We start from the raw sequence: 17,655 nt of genomic DNA, 5'->3' as shown, positions 1-17,655 counted from the left end.
TTTGGTAAAAATGATACATCTAGTAAACGTTTGGGTTTTGTATCTTTAGACATGCAAGGCTGACAATAATGAAGGGGAATTCAAACATCCGCGAACTCCAGTTCAAGTTGATAAATACAAGCAACTTACCAGGCCTGAAAAGAATGGACATGGCATATGCTCTAGAATATCATGTTAAAACGACATTTAGTATATGCTGTTACGGGGTTAAAACAATCTACAAGTACGACGTTAAGCTACATGTAAAAGTATGACATTAAATGTACGACGTAAAACGTTAGTTTCTTTGATGGCAGGTATTATCTTTATAATACGGCATAAAAAATAATATTAAAAATTATGTGAAAATAGACAAATATAAAACAAACACATTGTGGCTATTGAATAGGTACTGTGTGTATGGGTAAGCAAGAGTGTATAAGCTAAAGAGGAAGTCCTGCTGTCAGTGATAAAACGAGTTTAAGAGACAGCAATGAACTCGACATATCTTTTTCGCATTTATTGCTCTTTTGTCTTTTCCATCACTCCCAATTTATTTAATGACTTTGACTAAATTAACAAATCTGACTAGCCATCATCACTTTCAAGAACGGACTAAATGACACAAACTGGAAATGTTGTATTTCGTGAAATAAACTCAGCAATTCTGTCGTGTTTATGAGCCAATATTTGAGCAGGCAGTCTTCGTTTGAACAGCAGTCAACTTTGCGTCTCTCTCTCTCTCCTGAGGTTGGTATTTGAGATACTCACAACTTTACAAGTCTCCTTTATTTCCGAGGATCCTCTTTAATTCCAAACACATAAAGTGCCAATGATTCCTTGCAAATCAGTTTTATAGATTCCAGGTTAAACAGCGATTATAGGCTAAATTATTCATTCCTTTGTAATTCATCACAAAAATAGAAAATTAACTGCCAGGGTGCACTTCACGACAGGATAAGCCAGTCTCGCAGAAGCTGTTTTCTGCGCCATATGTTTAATACCGTGGTAACTGGCTTTGTTATGTCCCATCTGAAATATATTATGGACAATATGATTTAACCAATCGTGGGTAATTATGTCAAGTCGGGGGGTACCTTGGCATGATCACGTACAAGTTTTTTTAAACAAAGTTTAAGTTATAGATACTAATTGAATGTTGAATTGTTTTACTAAAACTGACTAGATGACTTCCATTGTTGAATAACATATCGTTAAAACGAAATATTCAAATTAAAGGTAGTACAATGTATGTCTTCTCTAAAATACCAAAGGTAGGAAAATTTACTGCTTTTTCCGTTGGCAAGGTCGTTCATATGTAAATATGTTCTTGTACAGGATGCCATAAAATTTCCCGTAGATTCTGTATTTCAGGTTATAGGTATCTGATGTGGTTTGCTGTATGGTAAAAACAATATACAATACAATATCAACATTACCTGATAATGTGTTTCTTCTGCTCGCTAGTTACATAGGTTATCTATCCCAGCATTCGGTCACATAAACAAGTTTCGTAACACAAAATATCAAATACGGGGATTTTTGCATACATTGGCCTTGATTACAGAAGGACAGGCACCGCGTGGATAAAGAAAATTAGGCGTATTTCATTTCTTCAGCAATGCTTACCAAAAGGATGGTGTTTGATAGAAAATATGCCATGGCTTATCAACTCAACACTTGAAATCCGTGAGTATAAATTTTTTTGGTTATATATGCAGAAGCACAGAGTCGTGATTTTTATTGTTGTTGTTTCCGTTTTCGCCTAGGGAACCAAATGGCCTTGTTCATTTGAAAATATGCTTGAAGCTAATGTAAGCATATGTCTGCAAGGCAATCCATTCAAGCCAAAGAGAAATCTAAAATGCAAATATATGTTTGCTTTCAAGCCTAGACGTGCTGTGTATACAATCGAAACAATTCGGCATTTTCGGTGCTGAAAGTGAGCGGCAGAGGCTGGGGGCACCCTTAGTTTCAGAGAGTTTCTGAAAACCCAGGTCTATCATCTCTAAGTATATCTATTGTGTTTCGGTGATCAGATAGAGGTAAATTTCCAATTATCTCTGAAATGCAGGGTGACTGGGGGCACTGAGGCAATCACTCGAACTGTGACTTGATGTGTCTAGAATAAAGCGGCAGTCATATGAAGCAAAATTCCGTGATCAACTTAAGAACCAATTGCAAAGCATTCATATTACCTGTACATTGACTTCCTGAAGACGGGAACTCTTGGATTTACAACTGCTTGAAAAATCCTGTACAGTTTACGTAAAAATTTTGTCACTAGGCGACGTAATGTTTACTCTTTTTGTCAACTAGTAGGCCTTCAGTTTTGTTTTGTATAAGCGATATACAGATGTAGTCGTTTTATGGCATTAGCTACAAGTCCGAACTGTCATATAACCTAATATGTTGGAAACGGCCAGGGATGGTGTATCAGTTAAAATACCAATTTTTAGTCATGATATAGCAGGATCGATTGTAGCACAGCAGGACGCCCATACCCACTAGACAAAACAATATCATTCGGTTGTCCCTTCCCCAAAATTGCACTCTGAGACCTACAAAATTGCAATCAAGAGTCCCGAAATATTTTTAATCAGAAAAAACAAAGAGACGTTCAAAGGCGAGGGAAGCACAAACAAACTCGGCAAGTGATGCAGTATTTTCTGGTTCCTTTTTAGATTTGTTGAATTTCAATGTAACGTAAGTATATATACAAAGGTGGTAATTAAATGATCATATTAAAAATTACCGTTTCTACTGGATAGGGGATATTACTACAAAAGGCACGGGTGCATGGTGATGGGGCGGAGGGGGTGGACAGGGGTACAGGTCATACTCAACCCTATCTGATATACATTTAACCCTCATCCACAAGGAAATGGAACCCTACGTAAACCCTGAAACCGGGCCTCAGAGGCCCGGTGTACCATGTAAATCTGACTCCCCCCAAAAAACATTCAAAAATCTGATTGAATTTGAGTAAATGACTATGATATTGTATATTGCATAACGGAGGACACATTGGCACTTTTTGTTAGTTTGCAGGTGAAAATTTTCATGAAAAAATAAAGAAAAATTAAAGATTTGTATTTTACCACCCAAGGACTCCACCAGGGGCGTAACCAGACCTTTAAAAATTGTACGCACAGATTTTTAAAATACCCAGCATGTACAGCAAAATGTAGATTAACGCAACAGATGAAGGACAGCGTAATCACAGCATATGTACCACACATCGTAGCTTAATTTCCATTAATAATAAAATCATCATTTAAGTCAAAAATATTCTCGGGATTTAATAAAGTTTCAATATTTTTATTTACCCAGAACGGTATATTCATTTAAAAGGAGGCTAACTTCACATCAGCGGACCCCCCTCCCCTCTTCGAGTAATGCTGGATCCTCCTCTGAGTTGAACTTATATACAGTTTCATCCAGCTTTCATGCATGGCTCCCAAAAACAACCAATTATATGACACAATAGAGCTCTGATACATCTAAGTTTAACTATTTGTTTGTGGAAATTGCCCATGTCACCCTATTAGTTTGGAGGGCTAAGCTGGATCAAGTCCGTGTGAAATTCTTTGAAGCTTTACAGGAAAAATTCTTCCTTTGTTTCTCTATCTCCTTATTAAACCTGGTGTCAAGATTTTATCTAGTGCCCCCAGGTCTACGGGAGCTGCTCTTTGAAAATAACACACAGGTAGATAAATATCACCAGCAAGAGTGCGTTAGTTACTCTCATGACTACAGGAGAGTTGAAGGCCACTTAACCCTCCAATTAAGAGGTAAAGGATGTTCCAGTTAGATGGACGATTAAGATAGGACTTGTAAAGGTAACAGGCATTGTTTACCTCAGTTGAATAAAAGTATGCAAGACGGGGGGTCAGACCAATTGTGCGTATACAGAGGATTTGTACATACAGGTGACTTTAATTCGCAGAGGATTTTTGATATATATTCCGTGAAAAATACACTAAATTTATATAAAATAATATCATGGTTGGCCAAAAAAATTGTACGCACAGTGCATCCGTGCGTATGCCTAGTTACGCCCATGTCCACTATGAAAAAGCTATTTATTTGACATTTGATGACCATTTCAACATCTTTTCTTTGAGGATACTTTATGAGGAATATATTGAAAGTACTTGAAAGTTTAATGGTTAAAAAATTAGGTGAAAAAAAAAATAATAAAAAAACACATTAAAAAATAAGAAAAATTAAAGATTTTTATTCTCACACCCAATGACCCCCCTATGAAAAAGCTATTTATTTGATGTTTGATGATCATTCTGACATCTTTTCTTTGAGGATACTTTAGGCCACACTTTGTTAATTTTATGGATGACATCCTGCGCGCGCACCGATTTTCGTCCGTTCTCAAAAAAAAAAAAAAAAAAAAAAATCCCCCCCCCCCCTCCCAAGGAAGTCGGTTGTCGCAAACGTCGTTATTGAATTTGCCGGAAAATGCAATCAGCAATTCTCGGCTAATTCCGCAAGCTCCATGCTGTCATTGTCGACTGCGGAGACATCCGAGTAGTTCCGAGTGCGGAAAATGAGCTTTCTGCGCATGTGTATTATCACAACGTGGAAATATGGCCGCTTTGCCGTCAAATTCATCCCCTATGAAAAGGCTATCTATTTGATATTTGATGATCATTCTGCCATCTTTTCTTTAAGGATACTTAATGAAGAATATATTGGAAATATTTGAAAGTTTGAATGGTAAAATACTGGGTATGCTATATAAGAAGAATTCAGTAAAAAGGCGATGGGGCCAATTTCCCCGAGTTAAAAATGTAGCATTTTGACATGGAAGTGCAAAACCTACAGGTAGTAAGATGAATACTTGTTTTAAAAATATTCACCAAAATTTTCACCACCAAACTTTCAAATAATAACAAAAAGTACATCTCTGTGCAAACTATGTAGAAAAACAATGGTATGGTGACTGAATATAAAATAGGTCCTTTTCTTTATGGGAATCCAAATCTCATGGGTATAAAAATGAAGATTTTCATGATTTATTTTTCATTCTTTCACTCACTATTTAATCATCAAACTTTTAAATATTTCCAATATATTTTTCATAAAGTATCCTAATAGAAAAGATGAATAGAATGATCATCAAATATCAAATAAATAGCTTTTTCATAGGGGAGTTATTGGGTGATAAAATGCACATTTTTAATTTTCTATTTTTCATGTTTTTATTTTAGTTTTTTCACCCAATAGTTTACCATCAAACTTTCAAATATTTCCAATAATCTTCATAAAGGTAATTTAAAGGAAAGATGTAGAAATGATCATCAAATATCAAATAAATAGCTTTTTCAAAGGGGAGACAATGGGCGGTTAAGTGCACATTTTTAATTTTCATATTTTTTTCATGAAAATATTCACCTGCAAACTTAAAAAAAAGTAAATTCAAATAAAATAAGATTTATGAACATTTGTGGAGGGGGAGTCAAATTTTCATGGGGAGTCAGATTTTCATTATGAAAATCTGACTGGGGGAGTCAGATCTTCATGTTACACCAGTCCCTTGCTCGCTCTACCTCCACCTGGGTGCATGAGTATACACTGTGTATGGAAAATGCGGAAAAACATTTTTTTTTCTCAAAATGGAAAGTTTCGCAAAGGTAGCGCAGTCTATCAGGTATGTAATAATGATAGATTTAAACTGATATCTGCATATCAGGTGACCATGCAAGGTGACCGATTACTCATAAATAATAATTTCTCCAGGTCTTGAATCTTTCACAGGCAGATTTCATTGACCATACTGATAGTCATAGCACACATGATGTTGCTTGTGTAAAACATTTTATAGCAAAGCTATTTGAGGTAACATGGACTTATTTATCCTATGTGGAAGTAAAATTATCAAGCGACCGGGCCTCAGAGGCCCGGTTTCCAGGAAATGGGACTAACTTTTGGAAAAGTTAATTTCTACATATGTTGTAAATTATTTCAAAACTAATTATTTATCCATTGATGGGGTATAAGTTGCTTGAGGATAACATGAAAGGAACAGGCTCAAAACCTCATGCTAATGAAGAGAGAGCAAAAGATACATGGGTCCGGGCCTGCGAGGCCCTGAAAGGTGATTGAGGGTTAAGTTTACCAAACAGGACGTGATGGGCAGAATTTGAGTTCATGGGAACAGCCAAGGTGTTTAAGGTAGCTGGAAAGGGGCACAGTGCTCCGCGATCAGACCGTCATACTCAGACCGTTCTCTCTCTTTTTTTTTTTTTTAGTAAACACTAATTTGGGAATTATTCATTTTCAATATCAATAAAAAATCCACGTTTTAAAAATATAGAGGAACAATTTTTTTAAAGAAAAGTGAAGTCGATTGCGCCACGGCACGGTAGACAAGCCTTCTGTTATTTTAATTAAAAACAACCCGCTTTGTTACAAGTATAATCGTTTATGTATTTAAGATCTATAATCTTATCATATGATTAAGACCCAAAGGTTTGACATTAAATTTTTAAATAAATTAAAACTGCAATCCGATTTTCTTATGAAGGGGAGTGAGTGCGACGACGGTCTGAGCACGCGACTAAGGGACACCTGCAATACCTCAATCGACCTTCGCACGGGACCGTTTGTTTTTAGTCAACTTTCTTGTAGCTGCTTGGAGTCGGGAAGGGGTACATTTTTGTTCGACCACCCTTGCAAAATGGAAGGTAAATGCTATCTTTTTCTTCATTTGTTTCATAGCACTCAAATCAAACGAAAATGTTGTTTTACTTTTATTTTCTTTACACAAACTACTAAAAGATAATGCAAATTAAAGAATCAAGTCAAATCAAAATTATGTAATCTCAAAATGAATAAACAACACAACAAAAATAGGTAAAATTTTTTATTTTAATTTTGGCACAATAAAATATTGCTTTGAGTTTACCAACTTCGAAAGAATGAATTTGATTGACCTCATTAATTCCAAATTTAAAAAATAATAATAATTTTCTCATTTCAATTTGTAGAAAAAAAATTATAGTAAAGTACACCATCCACTGTATCAAGTATCAACCATAAAGTGAAATTAACATAAAACTTAATTTAAAAAACAATAATAATCATTTCACTCCACCATCAGCAAACATAAATGATAATCATCAAAGTCTAGCAGAGGGTTGATAAAGCCATTTCTTCAAAATTGAAGAAATATCTTTGAAATTTTAATCTTCCTGCAATTACAGTTTCATTTTTACTGACATTTTTTCAGATCATATCCTTGTTGGTCTTTTACACACAAACTCATTACATTGGTTATTTTTTTATATATTTATATATATATATATATTTAATATATATAGTTTTTTATATATTTATATATATAAATATTTAATATATATAGTTTTTAATATATATATATATATATATATATATATATATATATATATATATATATATATATATATTAAAAACTTATTTGCAATATTAAACAAAATTCACCTGCATAATTATCACTGCTTCCTTATTATTAATCTAGCAGAGAGCTTAACCTATGGGAGTTTACAGGGAAATATCAACAAGTGTGCTTTATGTAATCTCATTTAATGGCCGATTAATTAGGCAAATTACTTTATAACACTGAAATTAGCTAAGTGATACCCAAGGGAAATTTACAGACTGACCATCTCAAAGGTCTTTCAGGCCCATAAGTCACAACTTAAGAAAAGCACAAAACAATAATGCACAAAATAGGAGACTACCAATTCTGATGCAATAATACATTATGTTTAACTGCACAGTCAACATCAAATTTTAATTTTGCACAACAGGTACCACCAACGAAAGTAAAAGCATAAGGCTTCAGGCCCATCAGAGTTCAAGTTTATACTTAGAAAGTGCCAGAATGAGAAAAATGAAATTTCACACAAAATTGCATAAAATTCAATAATAAATGATAACCCAATTGACCTGGCTTTCTAATTTGAACTGCGTGCCAATCCTAAAAATCAAACTCATAAGTTAAATATAATAATAAATAACACAGTTTTCTTTTCATAATGTTTGCAGTAGCAGTGCAAAAAGATTATTGTCAATTTTGATGTAACATTACATAATAAAATATAGAATAATTATCACCAATTTTTGATTATTGACTATAAATAGCATGAACATGTAGAAAATTTTATTACCATCCGGCTTCATGTCCATGGGAGCTCCGAGTCCCACAATGAATATGCCAAAAAGATAATGAATATTTCACTAAATTGTATAACTTCCAGAAAAAGAAGCCAATTAGACTGCTTTTCCAACTCGGGCTGCATTTTAGTCCTGTGTTTCTTTTTTGAAAGTTTGACAATCATAAGTAACACGGTTTTCCCATAATGGTCATCATGGCAGAAGCACCAAAAATTGTGTTTTCTTCTATTTTGATGCAACATTACATAATGCTTAACAGCATAATACAACAATTTTTAATAATAAAATATATGTGTCATGGATTTTCATAAAATGTGACTAGCATGGGTTTTCAAGCCCGTGGAGGTTTTAAGTCGCACCTTGAAAATGCCAAGAAGTGAAAAATTAAATTTTTACAAAAAACTGTTAAATTGCCAGAAAAATTTACCAAACAAACTGCATTGCCTAGTGAAGCTGTATGTTAGACCCATGTTTCTTTCCTGTAAGTTTGAGAACAGTAAGTGACATGATTTCCCTTAAATGGTCATCATAGGAGCAGTGCCCAAAATAGGTTTTTTTTTTTCAAATTTTGATGCAACATTACATAATGTTTAACAGCATAATGACCATCAAATGTTATTAATAAAATATTAGTAACATGGACATTCAGAAAACATGACAAGCAAAGGTCTTCAAGATCATGGAACTTCAAAGTCACACCTTAAAAATGCCAACATATGAAAAATTAAATGTTCACAAAAAACAAAAATGTTCACAAAAATTTACCTAACAGACTGCATTGCCTACTGAAGCTGTATTTTAGTCCCATGTTTCTTTCCTGTAAGTTTGAGAACAGTAAGTGACATGATTTTCCTTAAATGGTCATCAGGGGAGCAGTGCCCAAAATAGGGGTTTCTTCAAATTTTGATGCAATATTACAAAATGTTTAACAGCATAATGACCATTAATTTGTAATTATAAAATATTAGTATCACAGATATTCAGAAAATGTGACTAGCAAAGGTCTTCAGGCCCATGGAACTTCAAAATCACATCTTGAAAATGCCAAAATGTAAACAAGACAGCACTGTTCTGAAATGGGTTTATTTCCTTTTTTAACACTTTTTTAACATAAAACAAAATAAACATTTTACTGCCATTTTTTTATGACCAACTAAGAAAATTGATGAGATGAGAAAAGTATCAATAGAACAGTGTTAAATGTCCAATTTCCTATATTCTGAGATTCTGAACATAGTGGATGATTGAATCTGACAAACTGCAATGATAAGAGTTTATTTCCGTTTTTGACACTTGATTACACAATACATGATAACAAGTTTACCATCATTTTTACACTATCAACTAACAATGTTGTAAAGATGCAGGAAATGTCAAACAAACACTTTTACGTATCTTATTACTTAAATAATAAGGCTATTAACATGCCTAAGAATTAAATCTGAGGAAATCTGAGGAAATGTGAAAAAACAGCATAACTTCTAAAATAATGCCCCGATTATGCTGATTTTCGAACTCAACCTGCGTTTTAGTAAGACTGACCATTCCTGTGAGTTTAATGACAATTGGGCTTTCTGTTTTTCTTATATTGTGTTTACAGTGTTGCATATATGCTGAACAATGAAAAAACCGCATAACTACTAAAATAGTGGCCCGATCATGCTGATTTTCAAACTTGACCTGCATTTTGGTAAGATTGATTACTCCTGTGAGTTTCATGACAATAGGCCTAACGGTTTTCCTTAAAATGTGTTTACAAGGTTGCATATATGCTGAAAAGTGAAAAAAACAGCATAACTTCTACAATAATGGCCTGATCATGCTGATTTTCGAACTTGACCTGCGTTTTATGAATATTCATCAGCTCTGTAAATATAAAGCCAAAAAGTGAAACTGCCTTCCACTTATTGTGTTTACAAGGAAAGTGCACGGCGCCGGCGACGGCATCGGCATCGGCGATGACAGACGCAGGTGATGGCAATTTGTACAGACACATCTGTGTCTGTACGTAAAAATATGATTGTCATACCCACCTGCACATTCCTGTTGCTAAGCATACCCACCTGCACATTCCTGTTGCTAGGCATACCCACCTGCACATTCCTGTTGCTAGGCATACCCACCTGCACATTCCTGTTGCTAGGCATACCCACCTGCACAGAAAGGATTCTGGAGATTGAAATTGAGGGCAAACTCATGGGAGACCTGATATTCTGGAGGAATTTTTGCACCAAATCCTAAAGCTGGAAACATTTTATCACTGAAAAATAATAATAATGAAAGTACATAGCTATGTAAATTACATTCATGCTAAACACTTCTAAACAAATAAAACTTGTATGATTTCTTTAATTAGCACATTAAACATTTAGTAAATTAATTGAATAAATTAATATTCTCAAGTGAATTAAGAAGCTAAGGAAATTCTTTAAGGACTTACAGCTTTTAAATTTACCCTATTTACATTTTTTTCTGAATATGGATTGTTTTACCATACGATATTAAAAAAAAAAAAACACCAACTGCACAAACCTATCATAGTCTTGTATCACTGCCCCTACTGTAGAAATAGCCTGCATGTACTCATTGGGCTGGTATGGGTTAATATAGTGAAGAGAGGACGCATTCTTAGGGTCTCCGTTTGATGCAGTGAAATCAACCCCAACCTGACAAAGAAATCATCATATAAATATACCATTGCACCAATAGTCTGTTCTTTCTTGCTTAATTTGCTTAATTTACTAGTATATTTGAAACTAAATTAAGTAGAAAAAGCAGCAAGACAATAAGGCAAGTTTATAGTGAAATTTTAAGCAACAAGAGCCAGCTGAATATCTATAAATCAAACTTTAAATTTTTATTTCTTGGGAATTACCTTGTGCTGTGATTCAGGGAAATTCAACAAAATCTTTCTTGATATTGTCTCCAGAACAAAGATATTAACTACACATTCTTTCCATACACTTGATATTAACTATACTATTAATACCGTAAAATTGATCTGCATCCCTCCAAACACATAATCCAGAAAGGAGTATTCTTTGGTTATCTGAAATTTTATGATAGAAAAATAACTAGAGGATCAGAGAGGCGATACCGCCTCCGAATATTGTACCACCAGCTGGAGCAAGCGCATTCGTATAGACCCCCACATACACAAAAGAAGGGACACAGCCACCAGTCTTATGCTTGACAAGCTGTAAAAATGCAATCAACAAGAATTTTCAAAATATGCAAAAAATATATATAACTTAAAATGGTACAATCAAAGTTAAGTTCATCATAAGGTAGGTCAAAGGTCAATTTCAAGGTCACAGTAAATTGCCAGTATATGACTTCCTATTCAACTTTAATGGTAACTGTGGACCTATCTCTGCCAGGTTTGGAGTTAAAAGAGAAAGAAATTTGCAAAGTTCAGTTCATAGTGAAAAGTAGGTCAAAGGTCAATTTCAAGGTCACATTTAGATTGCCAGTATATGACTTTCCAAGCAAGTTCAATAGAAACTATGGACCTATCTCTGCCAGTTTTGGAGATAAAAGGGAACCAAAATTTGCAAAGTTCAATTCATGATAAAAAGTAGGTATAAGGTAAATTTCAAGGTCACACTTAGATTGCCTGTATATGACTTTCCATGCAAGTTCAATAGAAACTATGGACCTATCTCTGACATCCTATTCATGTTCAATAGTAAATATGGACCTATCTCTGCCAGTTTTGTAGATAAAAGGGAAGAAAAATATGCAAAGTTCAGTTCATGGTGAAAAGTAGGTCAAAGGTCAATTTCAAGGTCACAGTAAAATTGCCAGTATATGACTTCCTATTCAAGTTCAATAGTAATTATGGACCTATCTCTGCCAGTTTTGGAGATAAAAGGGGCCAAAATTTGCAAAGTTCAATTCATGATAAAAAGTAGGTCAAAGGTCAATTTCAAGGTCACATTTAGATTGCCAGTATATGACTTCCTATTCAACTTCAATAGTAATTATGGACCTATCTCTGCCAGTTTTGGAGATAAAAGGGAAGCAAAATTTGCAAAGTTTAATTCATGGTGAAAAGTAGGTCAAAGGTCAATTTCAAGGTCATATTTAGATTGCCAGTATATGACTTCCTATTCAAGTTCAATAGTAATTATGGACCTATCTCTGCCAGGTTTGGAGTTAAAAGAGAAAGAAATTAGCAGAGTTCAGTTCATGGTGAAAAGTAGGTCAAAGGTCAATTTCAAGGTCACATTTAGATTGCCAGTATATGACTTCCTATTCAACTTCAATAGTAACTATGGACCTATCTCTGCCAGTTTTGGAGATAAAAGGGAAGCAAAATTTGCAAAGTTCAGTTCATGGTGAAAAGTAGGTCAAAGGTCAATTTCAAGGTCACATTTAGATTGCCAGTATATGACTTCATATTCAAGTTCAATAGAAACTATGGACCTATCTCTGCCAGTTTTGGAGATAAAAGGGAAGCAAAATTTGCAAAGTTCAATTCATGGTGAAAAGTAGGTCAAAGGTCAATTTCAAGGTCACATTTAGATTGCCAGTATATGACTTCGTATTCAAGTTCAATAGTAACTATGGACCTATCTCTGCCAGTTTTGGAGATATAAGGGACTAAATGTTATAATTTTGGAGTTACCTTAATGTGCCATAAATTTCCTACAGAAAAAATTAATTAAAATAAAGAAAAGGTCATTTTGGTCAAAATTCTTGAAATGGGAGGTGCTCTGAAGTTCCAGAAGTTCAAATTTGATGAAATAATGTCATTTTTGACCACAAGTTGTCTGCTTTGCCAAGCCTTATGTTTTATTTTTCCAGAGTTCAAAATTTATTATCCATTACCGTACTGCACATTTTGCTTTCACCACCAATATGTACTTTTTGATACAGCGTAGCTCGAAAACCGTATGAAATACAAAAAAATGGAGACCACCTCCAGTGTTGGGCTTTACATGCTTTACAAAATGCAAAAAAGAATGGGTCTCTAGCATTAACGGTTCCCGAATTAGAGACAGTTTTCAGTTTCGGTATCTTATGGCCGCTACTCCCGTTAAAATGCACCGATTGACCCCAAATTCACGGAGATGAAAGATGACCTGAAGGGTATCATTTTCCAATAATATTATTGGTTAAGTCTGTGTGGTGTCTGAATAACAGCGCAAATAATTTTTTTTTCGTAAAAAAATTCATTTTTTTGAAAAATTTGGCCTGTTTGACCTTGAAATAAAGGTCAAAGGTCAAATCCAAGGGCATATTTGAAATCTGCACATATGACTTTTGGAAAGCCGTCTGTAGAAATTTTTCCCATAATTCCTTCCGTAGGGTAGATAATTAGCATTTAATTTTGCCATTTTTGGACAAGGGTGCATTGCAATGAATGCCACACCTAGACCCCAATACCGACAAAGCCCAAATTTTACGTGGAACGAGTTGAGATTATAGGTGACCTAAATCCAAGAGATGGGTATGGGGGCCCTTACCGTCTAGGAGGAGAAGCGGTAACGGTAACTTGGCGGCGGAGCCGCAGGAGCCGGCGGAACGGACCGGACGGGACTAAAACCATGTGTACCGCCAGCGCTAACGCTGGTGGTACAATAAGCAATATATTAAACTTTACATCATGCACAACCTATGATAACATAAATGGAAAAGACCTTTTCACACTTTTAAATTCTAACTGTGACTATACTACCTCATGGAATACCATTTTCAAACTATTTCTTTTGGAAATGAGTTATCATGTATCACTTAGGGTGTATTCTCAGAGATTTAGATCGATTCAGAGATTAAGATTTAGATAGACCTAACTCCATGGGGGTTCATGCTAAATTGCAGTCAGCCGAGCGAGCACCATAGTTAATTACCCCCTTTTAGCTTTCAGTAGGCGGGACAGACGCTTAAGCCAGCTAAGCTGGGCTCGGAATCTCGAAAGGATCGCTATGTTGCGCACGCGCTATAGCATAGCTAGCGTGCGCTAATTGCTAGTGCGATTGCACCCACCTGATATCTCGAAGCCTTATCAAACGCAACGCAATAAATGCCTGTCCGGAAGTACAATTATAGTCTCGAACACACGCGTACGCCTAGCGGTTCTTTTTTGTTTGGAGGGACGATAGTAAATCGCACGTGAAATGGAGAAACACAGCAGGGAGCGTTACAAAACCGATGAGCTCGCGGTGTTGGTGGAGCAGGTCTCGTGTAGACCTACACTATTTAGCCCCTTCACCAACACCGTGACTGTAAAGTCCAAAGAAAATCAATGGGCTGAAGTTGCCGAAAAGTAAGTTGAATAATTATGATAAACTGTCCTCTTCTGTTCGTAGTCTGTTTTGCCATGGTAAAATTATATCCATTATATTTAATTATTGCTTATTGATGATTTAGTTTGGTATGTTGTTGTAGTTATTCAATAAAAGTAATATTGTAATTGCTCTCTATTAACACATCTTGACATGGTCATGTACATGTACAGTATGATGAAGCAATAAAGTGGTGATTCTTATATTTTTTTTTATTGAAATTATGAATGCTATCCTTCTAGAGTTGACAGTGTTTCACATGTATATATAGAGGAGTTTCCGAGAGGTCAGGAAAAAATGGCATGACCTCACGTCTCGCACTAAGCGCAAAGAGGCCAAACGCCGTGCAGCAATGCGGCAGACAGGTGGTGGTGTGGGGCCCAGTCCACTGTCAGAGTGGGAGAAGAAGGTGTTATTTTGTTATTATTAAAAATGAATTTGTATATTAAATTGCACAATGGCTAACTTCGTTTTATATTTAATTGCTTTAAGAACCTCAAGATGATATTAAGTAGAGTAATTAACTTAGACTGACTCTGTGAATATGAATACTTCAACACTGATTTTCACAGACATGCCCTATTGGAATGTCCAATCACCAGGAGGCATATTTTATACATACATATATCTCTATATATTTTTACTGATTTCTATACCTATAAACAAATGAAACTTTATTGGTAATTTCAAACATATAGCTTATGAAAGCGTTCAACATTGTCGGATAGTTGGCTTTTCATTTTTGTTGCTGCAACTCAACAGGAATATGTTCATTTATGAAAAATTATCACAGTGACTTAAAAGTACAGTATCTGTAAAATTCAGAATATTGAAAAGATTGAGTTCTTATTATATCATTTTTATATTTAATTATTAATTACATACATCTTCAAATTTCAGATGTAAGTGAAAGGTTTTACAATGTAGAGAAGGATCACTTAGCATTAGAGGAGGAGAGGTTGAAAGTAGAAAAAGAGCATTTACAGTTAGAAAGGGAGAGATTAGAAATTGACAAAAGTAACAAAGTGTTATTTGAAAAAATAACAGAATACTGTAAAGTGAAGTTGGATGTTCTGAAGTGTGAGTCTCTTGCAGATACTTACCAGTGAATGCATCTTATTGGGATCATGATATTTTATGTTTTTGCCAAGACACATACTAGCCGTATGTTACTGTACATCACTGTACTAGCCATTAGTTGCATCTGCTGTTGCAGTCATCATCCCTGTACTGTGAACTTTCACAGATAACATTTTAAATTTAAAAAAATACATCTTTTGTTTTAAAGGTAACAGAACTGATGATTATCCATAAAATACAGGTCAAATTTAAATATCACCTGGCTTGGACCATATTACTGTATGCAATTCAAATGACACATTGCAAGGAAAATGTCAAACTTTCATAAGGAGAGTTCCAAATTATTAAAATATTTTGTTTCAAAACCATCCAGATCAAATTAAGTTTGGTAAATTATTATTTTTATTTATTAATTTTTTTGTCTGTGAATGTGTGAAATATTAATTTTTTCACATATTAGCATTTTCAAGGTAAGGCACAACTTGAAGACCTTTTTTTACCCACATTGTCTGGATATCCATAATACTTATGTTATTTTAATTTTGTAGTGAATATGCTGTTGAGTATTATGTTATATTGCATCAAAATTGGCAAAATACCTATTGTGGACCCTGCCACCACAAATGTAATGAAAAATAAAACTTTGTTACTTATTTTTTTTACATACAAGAATGATAATAAGGATATACATACAGCTGATATTGAAAATGCCAACTTGACTGTATTATTTTTTCCTTTAATTTATGCAATTTCTTTTTGATAATTTTTCAGTATTTTTTATTCAGTAATTTTCAATATTTGAATCAGTTTGATCATTCAGTACTGTATTTTAAACTAAGTTTATGACCTCAGCAAAGAACTGGAATTTGTTACAAATCTTTTATAAGGGATAGTTTTCATTTGCTTTTGTCCTTGAAAAGGACTTTATTTTTATATTGTACTTATTTACTTTAATTTAGACAAGAATATACATTTAGGAAATTGTTTATAAAATTATTTTTATATTTTATTTTATATTTTCATCATGTTATTGTTTCATAAAATAAAAAAATTATGTAAAATATAACTTGACCATCTGTTTTGTTTCTTACATAAACTTAAAAGTGATTTTATTTTGCCCTATTTGCATTGAAAGTGTACTTCAAAAGTAATTGGCTTAAAGTATTAGTCTTTTTGATTCCTGGAATTTGTCATTAAATTTCCTGCATGAACACTAGCTGTTATATTAAATCAAATTTGTACACCTTTGTCATTTTGTACACTTATTTTAAATTTCAGTTCTTAGTATTATATGCAAAATATATGCACAATATAATAAAATATGACATTTTAAAAAGAAAATCAGTTTTCATTATTTTTAATTTTTAATGAAAAAATAATCCTTATTCATCCCACAAAGATTCATAAATGATCCAACTGAGAGTTAGAGAAAAATACCAGGAGAATATGGAAGTGTGTGTGAGACTCAGAGATCCTATGCAAGTATAGTGTGTACACGTAAAGCAGCAAGAACTTCCAAGGGTAGTGGGTGACAGTGCTCGAGACCTCGTAGTCGGTCTTTTCAGAGGTTCTTCAATAATATTGGTCAGTTTGAGCACATTCTCCTGCGTCATGCGGTATCTCTGATGAAAAATATGGGGTTTGAACTCTACCATAAGATCTATAAGTCTCACACACCTTCTTTTAGCATTTTCCTGGCATTTTTCTCTTGTAATAACAAAACTAGCCGCCTTGACGATTTCAATATAATGACCAAGTACGCAAGCGTAAAAACACTTGCGTCTAGTTTGTATCGCCGCAAATAATAGCCTCGAAACTAATGGTGATTTGGACATTAGCGCACGGTCGGGATTTGCGAAGCTTTCGAGATACGGGATAGCGCACGCTAGCCATGATAGCGCAGGCGCTCAAAATAGCGATACTTTCGAGATACGGGATAGCGCACGCTAGCCATGCTAGAGCGCGTGCGCAACATAGCGAACCTTTCGAGATTCCGAGCCCTGACAGTAATCTAGTGAGACTCCCCACAGGGATAGATCGATCTAAAATCTATGGAAATGGCCCAGTCTTACTCTTTGCTCTGTCATTTTCAATTTATACCATTATAACTTGTTTCAACTGCCCATTTTGG

At 34.4% G+C, this 17,655-nt stretch overlaps 1 protein-coding gene and 1 long non-coding RNA gene across 4 annotated transcripts in view; one reads left to right on the top strand and one right to left on the bottom strand.

Moving 5' to 3' along the window:
* Positions 1-576: 576 nt before the first annotated feature.
* Positions 577-17,655, bottom strand: part of LOC147762268 (copine-4-like) — a 35,913-nt gene continuing 18,834 nt past the window's right edge. The window contains exons 5-8 of the mRNA XM_087011656.1: positions 11,144-11,203; positions 10,687-10,820; positions 10,308-10,414; positions 577-1,011 (exon numbers count right to left, since the gene is read on the bottom strand). Of these exons, the coding sequence (XP_086867782.1) occupies positions 1,001-1,011; positions 10,308-10,414; positions 10,687-10,820; positions 11,144-11,203 (312 nt within the window). The 3' untranslated portion in view covers positions 577-1,000. The remainder of the gene's footprint in view (positions 1,012-10,307; positions 10,415-10,686; positions 10,821-11,143; positions 11,204-17,655) is intronic.
* On the top strand, positions 14,081-16,827 carry LOC106166701 (uncharacterized). 3 transcript variants are annotated; one of them, XR_015334005.1, is made up of 3 exons: positions 14,093-14,425; positions 14,687-14,853; positions 15,345-16,827. It is a non-coding gene; the product is annotated as an uncharacterized LOC106166701 (long non-coding RNA). The 3 variants fall into 3 exon arrangements; XR_015334007.1 differs by lacking the exon at positions 14,093-14,425 and adding an exon at positions 14,438-14,482; XR_015334006.1 differs by having other exon boundaries at positions 14,081-14,425; positions 14,687-16,827.

Source organism: Lingula anatina, chromosome 4, assembly GCF_051362555.1.
Source record: "Lingula anatina isolate TDL-2025a chromosome 4, LinAna3.0, whole genome shotgun sequence".
Classification (NCBI taxonomy): domain Eukaryota; kingdom Metazoa; phylum Brachiopoda; class Lingulata; order Lingulida; family Lingulidae; genus Lingula; species Lingula anatina.
This window is presented reverse-complemented; position numbering and strand designations above follow the sequence as displayed.